Here is a 20,257-nt window from a genome sequence, read left to right as displayed (position 1 = left end):
TTCAACTTAAAATCCTATATAAAATGTTGCTCTTTAAAATTAAGGTTCACAAAGTTTTTCCACATATTTCCCCCTTCTCTAACAGATGTAATCCTGTTGATGAAGGTACACTAATACATTCATAAAGGACATGTTACTGACATTTAGACTAGTACATTTAACTGCCTGTCAGAAGCGTTTTGCAAGTGCTTGGAAACCTAATACATTTTGGGCTGCTGTGGGAACAACTAACAATAAGTCATTCTCATGAGTATGGTATTAAAAAAATTATACTACAAATGTTATGGTAATAGTTTTGAAAATGAAACATTTTTGAAAAAAATTTAAAAAAATAAAAATAAACTAGAAGAAGAATGCAACCATGCAACAATTCCATATTGTACTCAAAATAGCTTTTAAAGTTGAAAGTTGTAAATACAAAGAAACATAGATGGACCAATACCATTTTTTCCAAATAGAGTACAAATATGAGTAGTTTTTAGTATGCAAGTCCAATACCATACTGAGTAATCTACTGAGAATTAAGTAGTTATTAGTGTAAATGAGTGCAATGTATCATGATGGTTAAATCATTAACATAAATCTGATTTTGGATGTCATGCATTAAGTAGCTATGCTATATTATTTAACACTACTTTGGATTGAGTGTTGCAGCGGAGAAGAGTGTGCTTTGTTCCACATCAGAAAAGCACCTCTCTACAGTTGTTTTGCTCCTCATCTGCATCTTTCAACAACAGTGACACCAAGAATCACATCGGAGGTGTCCAAGGAGCTCATGTGTGGAGATTATGTCTTCTCTGAGTATTTAATTTGACTGGTTGAGCTGAAGTTGAATGTTCTCAAAAGTCAGATGTACGCTGGGATTTTAGAAATCTAGTTTTTTTGGCGACTCATGCCATGTGTTTGTATAGACCATCATGTACAGACAACTCTGTCTATGAACAATTTCAAATAAAGTTGTTTCATTCAAAATTATACACCGCACTCCGAGAACTGAGCACAAATGCTGAGTGCTGCACCGCTGACACTGTGCACTGAAGTCAAAGCAGGTGGTGATGTACATCGTAGAGCAATACAGTTTGTATATAGCCTATTTTACAAAAAATCTATACCTCACTATTCTTTTCAAAACAGTGTAAAGTCAATACAGACAGACTTGTAGGAAACGTCAAGTTTTGCAGCCTGTTTGGCTGTAGTGTCTCCACATGTATTGGGAAAGAGGGCATTATTGTGTGTTTAGTAACAGACTGAAATCCCACATTGTAGGTCTGACAGGAATCTGCCAAGATGGAATGTTAAAAAGGGACCAATGTCAGTTTTATTTGGTTAGAGCATGCAATTTCTCATACTGGAAGAATACATTTTCAGTCAGTTTATGACATGATTTTTATACGGTTCCTACATTTCTCTCAAGCTTATGAATGTTTACCTTCTGCATGCAATATGTGAACAATACACAATGAGTTAAAAAATGACTTCACAAATAAAAACCCTTTGTGTAGGATTTCTGACCTGATCTTTCTCAAAGATTTCATATTTCTCGCTCCTTTAACTAAAAAAAAAGAACAAAGGTGTCATAACTTCTCCATATTTTAATATAGGTTTATCAGAAAGAATATGATTTACAAACATGAAAAAATAGTAAAACCCTAAGAAGATAAACAAATGAGCATTTATCCTTTAGCATTATCCTTGAGAGGTAAAATATGCATTTTGAGAGGTAATATATTCTAATTTCTTTATTTTGGAAGGTCCATAGAATGTAGGGATTCTGTCTTTCTGATATATTCTGAAATAAATTTGCTGCTTGACTTCCTACCTAACAATAATACCTCTGAAATAACTAATGCAGGACTTCTAAAGAATTAGTAGGAGCAGATGTGTCAAGTTGTGGTTGGAGCTGGATGCCTCGGGAAGGCAAATCTCCAAGACCAGGATTAAGTTTCATTTTTTTCCCTATACTTGTTTGCTGTTTTATTCAGAACATGTTATTTGATTATGTTTCCAATGTTTTACTTACATGCATTACTTACATTTGTGTGTGTGTGTGGGGGGGTGGGGGGGGGGGGGTATTGTTATTATTATTATTGATAAAAATGAAAGCTTCTCTGCACTGTAGAAAGCACAGCAGCAGAATAAGAGTGTAATATAGTACAGTGCATGACCTACAAACAGACATTTTCAAATATATTTATTAATTTGATAGATACACAGCACTGTGTGCTTGAAGTAGAAGAAAATAAATGCTGCCCTTTCTGGTATGCGAGTTATGTTTAGCAAGTTAGAATTACTGACACTATTTATTTTTACTGGGAAGATCAGAGTGGCCAGACAATGTGTTTTGGTATTTGTAAAACAGAATAATGAGCGCTTCTGAGAAGTAGCAGCACATATGTAAAGTCATTGTATGTACAAACATGCAGAAGTGCCATGCTGCATGCAGGTGAGTACCAGCCAACCTAAAGCACTGCCAGTAGTGACAAAGTTTAGAACAAATGGGTGGACTTTGTGTAAACTATCAAGCAAGCTGCCAACTAAGAAAAGAAGACCCATACTGATTTAGTTAAAATGTAAATTAAAGTAATATGAAAAACAAAGCATACACTACATGTAAAAATGTTTCACAAATGGACAATTATCAATAAGGAAAGATGTAAATATTTAAAGCTAAAAGTTTTTTTTTTCTGTGGGCAGATAACTGTTTAGATTGGTCTAAAATTCTTTTAGCATCTAGCAGTGGTGTCTCGATATTAAGGGCTGATGAGGCCTGGCCCCACCATATGTCGCTGTGGAGCAGTACGTGACATGATCATCATGATGCGCATTTGTTACACTGGTAGGGCTGTCTGGATACATTCCAAATATCTTCCTATACCTGTTATGTCAATGGCAGTAGGCTATGTATTTCTCCTAGTCTCCATTTGGTGACCACGGGGTCTGCCCGTCAGCGTTTGTCTAACCAAGTAAGCAATTAAAATACTCTAAAGCAGTTCAAGAGAACATACATGGCTTACTGCAAGTGTAGCTAAAAACTGCTTTCTTTGTGTGGCCCTTGCTATGCTAGGACATGAATACATTCATGGATTGATGGACTTCACGAGAAAAGTTTTTGGCAAGTTTGCCCAGATGAAAGATTGTTGTTCATCTTTTCTTTTTGAGTAGTGAATGTCAATGGTGAGTCATTCTGCATTATTACAAGTAATGTTATCAATTATGCCCAGAAAGCAATGTGTTTTTATGATCTGATATGTTGCTTCGGGTATGCAGTCGCAGACCACAGTGATCGTATACTGATAAGGTTTTGTGAGATCTAATGTTGTTATCCTATTACGCATATTCCTGCTTCCACTTCCACCAACTCCTGCACCATGGTACATTAACTTGTGAATTTTTATGATCAGGCTTATGTGTAGTTTCATTGACGAGTCGGCTGGATATATATATATATATATGACATACAAATATGCTCACATAGAACTCAGCTTGTAGTGAAGCGTCGTCCAAAGCACGCTCATGTAGCTGTCCAGGTGTGAGAAGATTTGATGCATTCTCCAGGTACTCTTGTGCACTTTGCTCTCGAGGAGACAACAGTGCGCCATATGGCTCAGTGGTGCCAGGAGTGCACATATCCAAAGTCAGAGACACATTTGAGCCTCTCCTGCAGTGATAACATTCAGAAAACAGAGTCACATTAAGCTGCATATTAGTGACCATAGTAAAATAGTGATGCATTCTCAACCAAGAATAATACTAATTAACTACTTATCTGCCCTACCAATAAACACTCACTGAAAACTGAAAAACGCAAGGTTTACTTCAGACAACAACAATATGCTTTTAGACAAACCTGCTCCACACCAGGTTGAAGGTTTAGCATAGTTTATTTAATTATTTTGGACCAGCTTTGTGATGTATCATAGAACAACATTACACCCCAACACTATCCATTATACTGCTGCATACACAGCATACTATATTTAATATTTTGTTACGAATATCATTTTTTAAATAAGATTTGACATTAGGGATATGATTACTTTTTTGAAACTTAGCATACGATTAAAAAGCCAAATAAGCAAGTATGGGTTAATTAACTACTATGGAGAAGATACAAAAAGTCTGAGTGTCTTGAAGGTGATTTAAATTAGAGGTCTGTTCAGTTCTCAAAAATATTTGTTACTATTGCCTATGTCAATGTAACTGCTGACTCATGTTTGTATTTTCTGGCTTATTGTGAGGAATTAGCAACGTTTTTCTACATACACCCTGTTTAAGACCTGAACTTGATCACTTAATCTATTTTTAGCCAACTGCAGTGTCTCTCATTCATCACACTGAGCAAGTGACACAGCATGACACAGACATATTTTTAATTTACTTCGTAATTATTTCTTAATTATCAAAGGACAATTAGTACTACAGAAAATTACAGGTTCTCTCAGGTCTCTGGGGAACATCTCAAACATCACAGTGTTACATTCATAGTTCGTTGATAACTGCATCGTTTGTATCAGTATGTATCCTCAGAGTAAGGAGAAACATTTCACACTATTGTAAGATTTTTTTTATCACTGGGGAGAATAATCTCTGAAAATTTTCGTATGATGTTTCTGAACTAATGGGGCACTGAATCAGGTCCATTACAGGACTTAATTCCACTGCTACTCCAAATCCACTTCTACAATAAAGTCGTAGCTACTTTGAATCCACTGCTCCCTTAAATCAACTGACACCTGCCTACATAAAATTGAGTGATACCTTTAATCTACTCCCTCCTTAATTCCATTGCCACCTTATACTTAATGATATTAAATTGACTGCCACCCTAAATCCACTGCCATTTTACATTTTCTGCTATTTTAGTTGGGTTTTACAAACCAACATAATTATAAATTATTTCTCCAGTTCTATGAGTGTTATGTTAGTATTTCCTGTCTTAAGTATTATTTACTTGCCTAAAACAAACTAAGTATCTGTGAATATTTTACATAATATTTTCATGTTATTTTCTTTTTTTTTAGCTGATAAATCACTTTATCTGCACTCTGTGAGGGCTTTTTAAGTATGGAACCCACTGAGCCTAGAGTCAAATGTGAGGCTAAATTAAGCAAGCCTAATTTAAATAAACTCTGCTTTTACAAAATGAAATACCTGATGTCTCTCTAACTGGGCTTTGACTAGATTAGAATGCAGCAACCCTTGCCAGGAAAAGAAAGTCTGAGCATAGTACCCCAGTCTTTTTTAGTTTACACTGCTCATGACATTTAAATGTCTTAATGAACTAGTCCTTGACACATCTTACTGATCTGTTGAAGCATTATAACCTGTCCAGACCATTTTGCTCAGCTGAGGCAGGCTTCCTGCAAACACAGACATTCACCTACAGCTCAGCTGAAGATAATTTAGTCCGTATACTGCAGATTTAGTTGAATAGCTTTAGTGTGACTTTCATCTTTCATCTGTCAGAAAAGACTCAGAAGATAATGTGACATCATTTTGATGATAGAACTGGCAAACAAGGAGAATGGTCACATGAATTACCTGACTTAAATAAGTCATTAAGACAGAAACAGCCAGTTACAATTTCATGATATCAGTGCTGAGGATTCCATACAGTACTATAGAAATGGAACAATATGAACTTCCCACATTGTTGACACCCATGATAAAAAATTTTAATAATGCAATTGAAATTAAGGACATTGCTGTTAATTTTAGGTAATCTCCACTTAGCCCACACCCAAAGTCTTAAAATGTTCTATAATTGAACTGGTGGATGGCTATAAACACTTTAGTGTAGTTATAGGTAACAAATATTGTTTTGAATCTAATGTAGACTTCATTTGTAAAACAATACAACAGTGTGATTTTTTAGTTTTTTTTTATTTAAATTTCACAGTAAACTCAACATTACCAGGAATAGACTCAATGATCTTGTTAAAGTAGTAGTTAATACCATTGAGACATAACAGGCCTGGCTGTCTGACATATATAACAAACATGTTTTAAAGAAAGAAAGAAAATAGCCTATGTATTTCTATGATGAGCTATTTCATGTGTGCTGGTGTTGTTTAAAATGTTGTAGACTTTTGAGTTGTCTCAGCTACAAACCAAATTTCCCAACAAGGGACAATTACCTTTTATCTAGACACACACACACACACACACACACACACGCACACACGCACACACGCACACACGCACACACACACACACACATATATAATATTTTGAGCCAACAGTACAATAATTCACAATGATTCACAAGAGACACTGTAATTCTAGTGACTTAGTAAGAACTACTACACTGATTATATGCAGTATTTGCACTATTTTATATGTAGTCCCGGAGATGAACCAGCATTGTTTCATATATATGTTACAGTGCTTTTTTATCTTTTTAATGAATCTGTCTCTTTCTTACAGAAACACAAATACACAAACTGCTCTGTTTCTCAAACATACACATGTAGCTCAATTACTGAGAGGTGAAATGTGCAAGTCACCTTTCTTGCAGGCCCACAGGTTTGACTGTGAGAGTTGTGGGGTCACTTTCTGTCTTCATATCCATAAAGCAGTCAAATACAGGTGTCTCTGGAACTGCATCAAGTTCATAGAAGTCATCCTGCTTAACATCAGTCCACTCTGAGTATGTGAAGGATGGCTGTCTGCTCATAGATTGACGACGGTCATCAGGGAAGCCAGTGGAACTTCCTGGCACCAAAATTCTAATGCAGAACAATGCCTAGAGAAAGAGAGAGCTCTAGTGTTTAACAGCAGGCTGTTTAAACATAGAATCGGTCGCAATATATAGCAGTGCACTATGGTGAACATATACCATACTATATATATAACATGTACTCACTCCAGCGCCAAGGATCACCACTCCAAGGAACAGTGTTGCTAAAAGTGGACACACACACTCAATTCTCCAAATTTCCATCTGTAGATATGAATAGTTTTGTGTTATTAGTTCTGCACACAGGACATGGAGTCTACCTGACAAATGCTTTTGCAATAATAATAATAATAATAATAATAACAATAATAATAATGGCAATAGTATTCATCTTTAATTCTCTTATTAATCTTTTATTAATCTTGTGCAGAAAAAACAAGCATAAATGAGACTTATAAAAAAGGTAAAGACTACTTGAAAGGTAAAGGGAATCATTTTTAAACACATTTTAAATGGTCAAAAAAAGGTGCTTCATTCATCTATGTCAGTAAAAAAAATGTGCATCATTAGAACAGTGAATTTGCTGCATATCTTATGCTTTGCTCTTAAGAATTTCTAATTAGGACAAGAACCATCTTGTATGCAGTCTGGTATACAGCTTGTCAGCTATGCATACAGGTGCCAAACCATTTCTAAACAAAATGTGCAAGCTGTGCAATGCAGGAATATGTGTAATGTTTAGGGATGCATCGATACTCATACTGGTCTCAGGCCAATACGGCGTCCGTTTACTCGTATTCATACTCATACTCATAAAAATTCACAGATAGCAACATTCCGATACCTCTTAATACTGTGTGCCATAAATTGTGTGTATACTGCTGCACTAATGAACACATGTCTAAAGCTGCCAGTGAAGGAGGTTCTGCTCACACAGAGAAGTATTACTGACTCTGTGGCAGTTGGTCACAAAGCCATCAGCTATTATAATGTTCTGCCTTGGTAGATTCTCGCCAGGTTGCATTGTGTGATTTTTCATTTTTAAACACACACAATTACAACCTCTTCTCCAATATGGGTGGAGGAGTGCAGGCTAACCAACCGGAGGTGGAAAAGTTGACATTTGCTACCAAAGTTTGTATATGCCGACTTAACTCTATTTGACAGCTGCAAAATATAAGCATTGATTTTTTGCTGACTTTACCCTGTTCTCACCAAAGAACAAGATTTCTAAAATTGCACAGTGTATGTTTTTTCAATTCAAATATATGTCAATTACAGCTCAACCGGCCAATCAAAAGATTTCAGGCCTAAAATTTCAAAGTGTGCTCCTTGGATATGTTTGCCTTGGATGTGATTCTGGCTGTCACTGTGAACTGTTGCCACATATACAGAAGCACTTTTCTAACATATAACAAAACCCACTTTTCTCTACTGCAGCGCATTTCAATCCAAGGTAACTAATGTAGCATACCTAGCTAATATTTTGTGATATAAAATCAGCTAAATTTAAATGATTTCACAGTAATTTGTTGTATCGGAATCTGTGTCAGCAAGTACTAAAAAATACTCATAGGCACACTAGGTCTGAAAAAAGGTATCAATGCATCTCTAGTATTGCTCATTCTTCAATTTGTGAGAGTTGGTATTTATGTAGCACTTTGTACAATATGTTAATAGTCTTTTCAGGTAAACTAGTAAAGAGGGCATTTTCAAGAATCAGCTCCTTAACTTTGACAAAGGATACCTAAATCTGAGCTATATTACTAATGTCATAATAATAATAATTCAGTTGTGTGAATTAAATTTAATGACAGCTCCTTGTCAAAAAAAAATAACTTGATTTTTGCTTTGGTTTAATTAATATTCTATTTTTACCTTCCAAGGTAAAAAGTAGGACTTTTCTTTTGCGCTAATAATACAGACCACTGGCTGATTCACAGCATTACAATTATCCAAAGCTAGAGATAATACCATCTGCAAATATGGAAATTGATTTAATGCTCACTGATAATTTTGCCCAAAGACATCAGGTAAATTACATATAAACAAGGGGACAAGTATTGAACCCCATATTACACTATAGTACATAGTGTACTTTAATGCATAAGGCAGAAATATTTTTCATTCATATTCATATTTTGTCTCCCCAGGCTTCATACTGATTTGCTATTTAACTGCCACCAACACATGCCATGTACTGTCTTCAGGGCCAGTGTGAGTGCTTTATGAAATATTCTTTAAAATTCAGATTAAAGTAATGCTTATGGTACTTGAAATCAACTGAAACTTAAAAAATAAAAATTATTTGTTAATATTTTTTTTCTGCTCTATTTCACTCCCCTGCTACAAAGAGCAGCATACTGAGCTGAACTCACAAGTTCTAACTTAAAACAATCCCATTCCCCATTGTACAGCGACGTGTGTTTAGTGTAAAAACAAACAAAAAACCTAAACAAAAAATAGATCTAGACGCATTTGAAACTAATGAAATAAACCAAACGCAGGAGGAAATAATGAGTGACAGAGGAGTGGAGCAAAGCCAGGTAAAGGTGTAGCCAGGACAGGGAGAACATGACAGAGTTCCCATTTCCCCACTCCCTCATGGCTCCCAGAGCACATAATCCAAACCCACAGGGGAGAACCAGAGGGCAAGTTAATGTCAAGGCCTGGAGCTTGGTTGGCAATGGGTTTCAGCCAATGACAGGGCAAGGGCCAGGGCCAGAATCAGGATACAATAGAGACAAGGAAAGGAACAGCGACTGGGACCAGACCAGGAAGTGACATAGAGGTATAGTTAGGAGCATTAGCCGTAACAGGAACAGAGTAAAAGGAATAGGAACTGATTTGATGACAGAGGAGGAAGTGGCAACAGAGGAGATAGAGCTGGCTTGGCAAGAGGATCAGCAGGAGACAGGAGACAGATATGGGCAAAACAGAGGTACTGAACTGGTCACAGGGACAGAGATGGAACTTGGGACTTGGGAAAGAGGCAGAAATTGGAGCTGCACCTAAACCTCAAATACATGCTGGGGAGCTGAATCACAAAGAGGAGCAGAAACAGATGCAGTGACTAGTTCAGGGAGTGAAACTCAAATTGGAACATGAAGATTAGAGTCAGAGACTACATTTAGGTCAAGGACAGGTACTGAGGTTAAGAAAAGAGCTCAGGCTAGAAAGGTATCAGGAATTAAGTGAAGGACAAGGTTAGATATATGGGCAGGCACAGTGGTTAGGGCATGATGGGTGGAAAAGTAACTGACAGATAAACAGGAGACGAGAATGATAATGGGACAGGAAGTGGGAAAAACACTGGGTCAGAAGACAGGACAGATAATGATACAGGAGACGGAACAGACACTGGAACAGGACTTTGGACTGGGACAGAAAGCCAGAGTCAGTGGGCCAAGCCAGGCTGGAGCCAGGAGGCAAAGCCAGTCCAGAGTCAGAGACCGGAGCTGGATAAGGCTTGGACACAGGTTCAACAGCCACATCTAAATATAGTGCTTCAACAACCCCTTTAAGATGTAAAATACTCGCCTTAAGTTGGAGTGGTCTGGAGGTGCTGGAGGCTTGGAGACCGGAGGTGCAATAGATTCAAAGGCAGACGGCACAGAAGATTTGGAAGATGAAGTTGCAGGATGAACAGGGGGCAAGTCTTGGGAACCAAGAGGCAAAGTAGAGGCCTCTGGCTTGAGTAGGGGGAGCCTGGCATCCCCTTTCCACAAAAGGGATAAACATCTCAGAGAATAGCCACGAACCAACTAAAACTCTGTATGTTGAATAATTTTCTAGTGTTAGTGTGGCAGCCCACTTTGAGTCTTGAAACTGTAGCTACCTTGGCTCCAATACAAGATATTTTATCACATGCATAAAATTCATGGAGCACCGAAAACTCTTGTGAAACTCTTCAAATCCATCTGTCTCACTGTAATTTCTGACAAAGGATAAAATGAAAAAAAAAGATCATATGAAATGATAGTAGAGATGGGGCTGCTGGATGCACAACTTATCAGTGGCCAAACAGGGTGGTGGTGGCCTCTCCATATATGGTCCTTTGCAGCTCACTAGCTCAGCTATAATTGGGAAGGCTGCGCAAGTCTCTTTTATTAGGGCTATTTATTAGAAATTGCCAAAATCCATAAGGTGGGAGGTTAAGAGTTAAAGGGGTGTAGGTTACAGCACAGACAGCTAGCAACAGGAAAGTCAAATACAAAAAGAGCAATGTGGAGAAAAGGCAATAATGGACAAAGATAACTAGATAACACACAAGGAAACAGGAAAAACAAAAACAACAAAGAACAGGGAAAACTCAGCTCAGAATCACGGTAGAAAAAACATGCAACAAAATGAAACAAAGGAACAAAACACCACTCTATCAATGACAGAACAAGACACAAGTGAGACTGATGGTAAGGAAGTGGTTAAACCAGACACAAATGAACATTCACATTTATGGCACCTAGCAGACGCTAATGCCCAGAGCAACAAATTTGATCATTTTATACAGGTTGGTGAAGGTAGTATTAGAAGTCTTGCCCAAGGACTCTCATAGGCTACAGAGCAGGAAAGTCAAAGGGAGGAGCCAGGGTGGAGAGCCTGGCTAATGCAGATCCAGGATAGGAAAACCATGACAAGATCAGAAATCCATACATAATTGATATCAGGTTTTAGTTTCTCATTACCTACACTTTTCAGTAAAGTAATTTTCATACTATTTATAGACTGAAACATATTATAAATAGTTGGGATTACTAATTATTACATTTCTCCAAATTGGAATTTGGAGGCAAATAGAAAATTGGCCTGAAGTTAGTTGTTATTGAGGAATCAAGATTCCGTTTTTTAACTGTAATTCTGAATCTGGAAAAATTCCTTTTTAGTGTAATACGCAGACCAGCGTAAAACATGAATTTAATATTATTTGTCATATTGTGCAGTACTCCGTAGCAAGCACTGTATTCCACAACCTTATCGGTTTGATGGATATCATGTTTTAGAGTGTATTATTTTTATTCATCAACATTCTCTCACTACAATACCTAGCATCTATTCACAAATACATTAAACAACCAATAAGAACCCCGTCATGTCAAGTAATTTTGAGTGCTAGCCTAGCCAATGAGCTATAGGCCAATAAATACAACTAAGCTAGCATAAGTGCAACCCCTTACCTCTGTCATCAAACAAAATCACAAAGAATACAGTGAATGTTTTATTCAAGTATTCTTTTTTTTACCTTTTCAGCCAGAAAGAAAATAACCCGAAGTAAAGTTTCTAGATAGCCAGGTACCTTCAATACTGACCTTGATATCAACATTGATAACATAGCTAAGATCATCAAGACTAGCATTATCTCAGATCAGTACCATGTTTTACCTGAATGTTTATGTTCACTGCCTTGCTACTACAGCCACAGAACTTGATGACCAAATGACCAAATAGTCCATGCAGCAACACAAAAGGAAAAGAATTAGGCAAGATCTCAATATATAAATGATGATACTCATGCTCTAAAACACACAATTTACAAATGTAAGTTTACTAATGTAAATCCTGTCAAATTAAACTGGAAATTTTCTAAACTGCATGTTAGGATAGTCTTACCAATGAAAAGGAGGGTTCTTACATTTACATTTACAGCATTTAGCAGACACTCTTATCCAGAGCAACTTATAAGAAGTGCTTTGTCTATCAAGAGAAAGTATATTTGCTAGTTACCAATAGGTTAGAGAGAAAGCTAGTCCTGAGCTCAGATACTGCTAGAAACAAAATACCCAGAGCTAGAAACAAAATACCCAATAATGTTGATACCCAGAGAAGAAAGAACAGTGTTGAACATGGAGTAGTACAATACATTACTGCACTTATGTTCTTACTGCAACATAATCAACATAAACTGGTAGTCAAAAATAACTGCTTAGACAATGCAAGATGCCATACCACTATCAAGTGGGAAATTCAGATGATGGCAAAGCCAGCACAAAGTCCAGATTTCAATCTCTTTGAGAGACGTTAAGTGACCCTTATTCATCCCACAAATGGGAAATTTCACCTCCACATTTAACCCACCTGTGAAGTGAAACACCACATACACACTAGTGAGCACACACACTAGGGGGCAGTAAGGTGCCTTGCTCAAGGATACTTCTGTCATGTACTGTCAGCTCTGGGGATCGAACCAGCGACCTTCTGGTCGCAGGGCCGGTTTCCTAACAGTCAGCCTATGACTGCCCCATTGTGGAACAATATAGGGAAATATGTCAAGGAAAAAAAACAACCACTATATCTAGCCTGTGGACAGCAGTGAAGAAATTTTAAATAATTTAATAGACTTTTAGAAACTATGACACAACAGTGTGAGGCGGTTATCATGACTATAGAAGGACCTGCATTTCTGTTTGCGTTTGTTTTTTGGATGTGTATCAGTACCACTATACAACATTTGAGCCATTCTTTTTAGTGTCAGTATATTTCTTTGCAATAAGAGATATGTTGCATAAACATCTACCCAACCAGGTGAAAGACTTGGTAAGATTGACAGTTTCTTGATCTGCAGAGCTGACTGTTTGCAATATCTACACAACTATGCATTAAACTCGTGTCTAAAATAAACAAAAAAATTAATGGTAAAAAAGTGACTGTCATGATTTACTACATGCAATGGCTACATTAGCACATATACTAATATTTCCACTCAAAGTGCAAACTACTAAGAGGAGATTCTTATAATAAACAACCCACTCAGATTTACTGATACTTAACAGTAGCCTGATAATTATGCACGCCATTTAAAGCTTGTGAAAAGTATGTCTTATTTTTGGTGCTAACAAGGTTGTTGCTCGGAGATGATCGTCCAATGGGTAAAAAGTAGCCCGTTTTCCCCCATTTTTGTTCACAGTATGTCAAATTTTGGCTAGTATTTTACATCTCAATATTCTGAATTATTATGATGAAATAATTAGATATTTTCTTAATATCTTGAGAATATGGACTGAAATTAATGCTGTCTGAAAATAATAACTCAAAGTATTTTTAGTATATTGTCAAAGAGTAATAAATCATTATGTCAACATACTAAGTCAAAGAAAACCTCAAGAAAATGAATTACAATTTAGACTTACAAAGTAGAAGCAAAATATAGAGAAAACAAGTCATTATTTTATGACAAGTAAAAATGTGAACATACCAATGGCAGAAACAGAGGCGGGGGGGGGGAATACAAGCATTTTTTGCCTCATGCCTAGCAGAAACAAGCTTCCAAACAAGAACAGATATGAGTAAAACAGGGCTTTAAATTGTGATGATCTCATGTTAATTACGTGACTAAGTTCCATCTATATTTATTTGAATGAAAGTTCTTATTTTTTAGATAACCTGCTAAATTGGCCACCCTCATTAATGCAGATTTAGCAAATCTGCCTGTCAATGTGGTAAAGCGTTACATAAATCATCATAAATGAATTACATAATTTTGTAAGTAGTCACCTGTTGGTCAGAGGAGTCCGTAGTTGATAGAAGGTATTGGAGGAGGTCTAGCGCCTTATGTGCAGCTGGAAAAGCTCTGTATCCATTCAGCATGTAAAGAACCCACAAACCCTGAACAACAAATAAACTCAAATGTCAAGATGCACACTTACAAGAACATTTTAGTGTTCATGAAGTTCCTACAATTTTCAGTTATGATGTTGTGAACAAAATATATCCAAATAACTGCATATATAAAAATGAACAAATCTTCTGACAATGTTGGAGTATTTCGTTTTGGCATCTTACTTGTATGACAAACACTGTGTACTTGTGTACTTATTATTAGGTATTATTTATCACACAACCATAACAACCATATTTAACTTACAAGGTAATTAAATATGTAATTATGTAATTATGTCTTTGTAATACATTTACCAACTGCTGATAGCCATCATAATGTAAACAACTGGTAGTTATGATTTGACTTGACTTTTTTCTGACATCACAAGTTGATAAAAACTGTCTGAACACACCATTAGCCTGGATTTTAACTACACTATTTTATCTAGGAGATCTCTCAGTTCTTTGTGAGTTCATGAAAATGTGAGTAATGCTGAAATAATGAGCAATATATAATTACTTCATTGTTGCTAATGCTTGTTTTTGATAAGATAATCCAAAATAACAAAGACATACTAAATTGTAGTACATAATACCACCAACAGAACACACAAAGCGGGTGACAAATTAAAGAATACAATCTAAAGGAATGAACAGAGAAATTTCATCAGCATGGAAATTTCACCTCCGCATTTAACCCATCCGTGAAGTGAAACACCACATACACACTAGTGAGCACACACACACTAGGGGGCAGTGAGCACACTTGCCCGGAGCGGTGGGCAGCCCAATCCGCAGCGCCCAGAGAGCAGTTGGGGATTAGGTGTCTTGCTCAAGGACACCTCAGTCATGTGCTGTCGGCTCTGGGGATCAAACCGGCGACCTTCCGGTCACGAGACTGGATCCCTAACCTCCAGCCCATGACTGCCCCCATAATAATAGCTTTAATAGCTCATATGATTATGCATTAAACATCTTACTATGCTCTGTGGCATGTATAAAAATTCTGAGCAGGCAGTTGATCTCAGTTTCTCAGTCAACAATAGAAAAAGGTCTACATGGAGTTCATAACTGGGGCATGGATGATAGGTACTTCAGTCTCAAAGACTGCGCAACTGGTTAATCTTTCAATACAAACAATGACTAAAGTGATATTGGCATATAAGAAAAGCCTCATTAAATAGGGTTGGAAACCTGGTTAAAAGCATTCGTTCAGTAACAGTGATGCTCATGCGTTAATGTGATATGCAAGGAAAAATACATCATCACATTTTTAACAAATTGGCAAGTGCATGTATGACGCACACAAAGGGAACAGCAAAGGACAACGAACCCTAATGTATAAGGTGGTCTTGTGGTTGTATACTGCTGTGAGTTCAATTTTGCTGGGATAATTTTGCTCCACATCTTTCTTTTGAGCAGGGGTCACTGAATTATTAGGTGATTATGAAAATCATATAAATCATGCATGCTTCATTATTTATTTATGCTTCAAATGAGTGAGGCCGTGTAAACACACCCACAATCGGGTTTGATTCCTGGTCTGGGGAACCAGGGTCCTTTCTATGTGGCATTTGCATGTTCTCTCCATGTCTGCATGGGTTTGCTCCGATTTCCTCCTGCAGTCCAAAGACATGCAGTCAGGCCAAGTGGACATGCTAAATTGCCCCTAGGTATGAATGTATGTGTGAATGTATTTGTCTGTCTGCCCTGCGATGGACTGGCGACCTGTCCTGGCTGTTTCCTGCCTTCCGCCCAATGACTGCTGGGAGAGGCTGCAGCTCTCCCCATGGTCCAGAATGATAAGCGGCTTAGAGTGTGTGTCTATTTCAAACAAATCATTCAACATGCTCTATATAACAGAAATGCCTCCTTACACCTGGTTCAAGTCATGTTGAACCTTGTTAGGCTTAGAAGGTGTGTTCCAGCAGGCTAATCATCAAATTTTGTTGGATTATATTGTTGGAAATTTATTTGGACCCTCTAGGTTTGGAATTAGACATCCTAGACATACAGGCTAGATACAGTTTGTGCTGAAAGTGTGTAGTGTGTGTGAACTCACTGTAACTTGAGAGAATGTATAAAGTAGGAGAAATGCTCCAGCAGTGATGCTTGCTCTCAACATTCTGCTCCACAGAGCCACTGACAGACGATTCTGCGTCGCATCACTCTCTTGTTCTTTCGCCGTGTCCTGGTCAGCAGGAAGCTCCGCCATGCTGCTTTCTGTCAAACTTAATGGAAGAAAATAAAGAGTCATTACCTGTGGGAAAATAACAAAAAACAACAGAGAACACCATAAGTATGGCTTGACATAGTACAGCAAAAATGCACTGAACGTTCACATGCACACATTACCCCTTGACAATCCAGCATAGCCACAAGTAGGAAAGCAAATTTAATTGCTAATTTCTGCTAAAAGTGAAGCGATAGTTCTTTAGTGTAGTCGTTAGAACTGTCACCATTAATTATATTGGTAATATGCCAATTATTCGAATGATTAACCAAGTAATTGTTTTTTTTAAAGGTTATATAATAAAAATAGGCTTAATTAAAGTACTATGTATAGTCCTTCCACTATTCCAAAAATATTTTACCATAAAAACATACAAACAAAGCCTATGAAAACACTTCATACTTAGGCTACATTTGCACAGCAGGTAAAAATGGCCCAAATGTGTTTGGCTGTTCACATTATCTTTTAAATGTGACAGTATGCAACATCAGCCTGAACAGAGCAGCTCCCATAACGACCCGCATGCGCACAAGAACAATACTTCACGTGGTTCATCCAGAGGTAAACAATCATGACGACTATCGAACACTAGTTGCTCCCGTTTTCGTCTTCACCAGCATCACTGGAGAGATTATGACGTTCCAGTGTTGACAGCTCGAACACACTGTGGGTGATGAGCCCAGCTGTCAAACACTGGAACTTCATAATCGCTCCTGTGATGCTGGCGAAGACGAAACCGGGAGCGACTGGTGTTCGATAGTCGTCATGATTGTTTACCTCCAAATGAGCCGCGTGCAGTGTTGTTCTTTTGCGCATTTTGCGCGGTTTTGGAGCTGATCTATTCAGAATGATGTCGCATACAGATCACATTTAACAGATAATGTGAACAGCTAAACAAAAAATCGGATCTGGTGAGAAAATAAGATTTGGGCCACTTTTACCCGTGTAAAACAATGTTGCCAACTTAGCAACTTTGTCGCTATATTTAGCGACTTTTCAGGCTCCTCTAGGGACATTTTTTTAAAGCAACTAGCGACAAATCTAGCGACGTTTTCTGGTGTTATCGGAGCCTTTTGGAGGTGAACGCACATGTTCCTTAGTTACTGTCCTCAGCGAGCGGCTGGTGCTGCCATGAGCCCCGTCCCACAACACTCACAGTGCTCGGTCTCACAGTCAGAGCAGACCCACACCGCTCCACGTCCCCTCCGCAAATGAACTGCGCATGCCCAAAGCCGCCGCTGACCCCGCCACTTATTTACAGAGCGGGATGTAAATATATATATGGGAAAAAAAAACTAAAAAAAAGACAGAAAACAAAAAACTAAGTAACTCTGTCAAAGTGTCTCTTTGCCATTCCCAAGCCCGGATAAAGGAGGAGGGTTGAACGTAGAGTAGCAGTTCAACCCCACATAACAGTATTTTGATTAAATTTGAATTTAATCAAAGGCAAAAAAAAGAAAAGAATCAACAGAAGAAGTTAATTTACTCAGAGTTCATTTGTAGTTCTAACATATTTAGGGTGTTTTTTACTCACTTTTTTCTCTCCCACAACGTTATTCCTTTATTTTACAGCTTCAAATACACGCAAATTGACTATTATGCCAATTAGGTAATGACGTAATTTAGCGACTTCTAGCGACTTTTAGGACGGCCAATAGCTACTTTCCTTACTGAGGAGTTGGCAACACTGTGTGTAAACGTAGTCAAATGTGGTCCTAGATCGGATCCTAGATGTGAACGTTCAGGTTCATGCGCTTTTTTCCTACAGCGTGTGCGCCAACATTCAGCGTTACCATGGACGTTTGGCAATCAGCTTAAACAAAATAAAACAAATAAACACAACACCACCTGTACTGATTAACAGCAGTTACATCTATTTTTTTCTTTTCCTTTTCTCAAACAAGGACACATTATTTTGGTTTGAAAGATTGCAGTTCCACTCCTTTTTGATGCTTTTTTCTATCAGATCTTGTTGCTTTTTCTGCATTTTTTCCAAGGACAATTTGAATGTCTTGACCAGCCTTTCAAAGCTTGATGGTATGGAGCAGACCTTATGCATTGTACTGGATTGTTGGACACCACTACTTCATTTCTTTCAAAGCCTGTTGAACCAGCTGTTATGTCTTTTCTAAATTTTATTTCAGGTCACTGACGTTTTCCTCTTTCTGCAAAATCAACATGAATCCTCTGCCACGTATGATCAGGCCACCGCCAAGGGTGCACTGGCGTGGAACTTGGAAGGGGTCTGTTCATCTGGCGCACCTTAAAACTGCTCCATGTCCTGATCAAGATATGACCACCAAAAATGGCTCCTCGCAAGTGCTTTACACTTTACCATCCCTAAATGCTGTTCATGTCATTTCTTCAATAAAGAATTTGTCAATGTGGGTGGGATAATTACTCTCAACCCCCACAGGATGCAATCTGACGGAACTGTGAATTCCTTATGTCTCAGCCAATAGGGTTTAAGACGTTCATCTTTTTCTGTCTCTTTTCTAATGTCACTTGCTGAGACTGGAAGTGCATCTCCCCATGAAACTCTCCACTGTGGATTGCTAGGTACCTCTTCCTTTGATAATAAAAGTCTGGATAAGCCAGACATTTGCATGTTTTTCAGATGACATATGCAATGTTTTATTTTTAAGCTGACAGCAATAAAGTGAATATTTGCAATCAGGCAGCTACTAATGCTGGTACACATCTTATAGGGCCCAAGATTTTTACTACAGGCCTGTGGTGTGAGACTAACCGAAATGTTCTACCTTACAGGTACTCACTGAACTTATGCACCCTAAAGATAATTCCTAGAGCTTCTTTCTCTATTTGGGTGTAGGTTAACTCTGTCTTTTCTATAGTACGGGTGGCATATGCAGTGGCTTTTTCTGACCCATCTGGCATCTGATGGAAGATTACTGCTCCTACCCCAAATGCAGAAGCATTGCATTTCACCTTTTCTTGAAAAGTTTTTAAACATGGTAGTGGTGCACTCAAAATTATTCATGACCAATTATTGTACAACTATACTACACCACACAGTTTAACTGATTTGACTCTGAGGGAAATTGAAATCTGACCCATCTACAGATATCTGCACCAGGTTTAACACTTTAATCTCAGACAATGGATCTGTTATTTTGCTCAATACATTAATATCATAATATTGGAGCCTACATATTTTGTTTTGACTCCTCTGTCATCCCACATTCTCTTGTGCAAACACACCCTTTGGTTTTGTTTGTATAGAGTGGTTTAGCGTCATGTCAAAACACAGACATGTTCTGCATACACATCATGATTAGGTAGAAGTCGTTAAGTGACCCTTAGTAGTCCCACAATGGGGAAATTTCACCTCTGCATTTAACCCGTCTGTGTAGTGAAACACCACATACACACTAGTAAGCACACTTGCCCAGAGCAGTGGGCAGCCCTATCTGCAGCACCCAGGGAGTAGTTGGGGGTTAGGTGCCTTGCTCAAGGGAATTTCAGCCACGTACTTTCAGCTCAGGGAATTGAACCGGCAACCTTCTAGTCACAGGGCTGGTTCCCTAACCTCCAGCCCACAACTGCCCTCCATTTCATTACATTTACCTCAAAATCAAATGAGTTGACAATAACAAAGACATTTATTTAGCTAGTGAAATAAGTTCTCTAACTGAAGTTTAACTTAGAAGGGATTAGTTTTACATGGTGTAGGTAGGTAAGGTACAGTATTTATTAGCCTACCAAAGTTTCTTGGTGATTTTAATTCCATC

At 37.8% G+C, this 20,257-nt stretch overlaps 1 protein-coding gene across 4 annotated transcripts in view; it reads right to left on the bottom strand.

Moving 5' to 3' along the window:
- The window catches only part of ptpn5 (protein tyrosine phosphatase non-receptor type 5), a 124,823-nt gene that overhangs the window by 68,129 nt on the left and 36,437 nt on the right, over nt 1–20,257 (bottom strand). For 2 of the 4 annotated variants that reach the window (XM_037534703.1, XM_017709546.2), the window contains exons 2-6: nt 16,335–16,503; nt 14,168–14,278; nt 6,866–6,943; nt 6,507–6,745; nt 3,472–3,658 (exon numbers count right to left, since the gene is read on the bottom strand). In XM_037534703.1, the coding sequence (XP_037390600.1) occupies nt 3,472–3,658; nt 6,507–6,745; nt 6,866–6,943; nt 14,168–14,278; nt 16,335–16,503 (784 nt within the window). Of the gene's footprint in view, nt 1–3,471; nt 3,659–6,506; nt 6,746–6,865; nt 6,944–10,219; nt 10,398–14,167; nt 14,279–16,334; nt 16,504–20,257 lie in introns of those variants that run through there. The other 2 variants (XM_037534704.1, XM_037534705.1) reach the window with 2 other exon arrangements.

This window comes from Pygocentrus nattereri, chromosome 25 (assembly GCF_015220715.1).
Source record: "Pygocentrus nattereri isolate fPygNat1 chromosome 25, fPygNat1.pri, whole genome shotgun sequence".
Classification (NCBI taxonomy): Eukaryota; Metazoa; Chordata; class Actinopteri; order Characiformes; family Serrasalmidae; genus Pygocentrus; species Pygocentrus nattereri.
The sequence above is the reverse complement of the archived record's forward strand: the minus strand, read 5'-3'. Positions and strand labels throughout refer to the sequence as shown.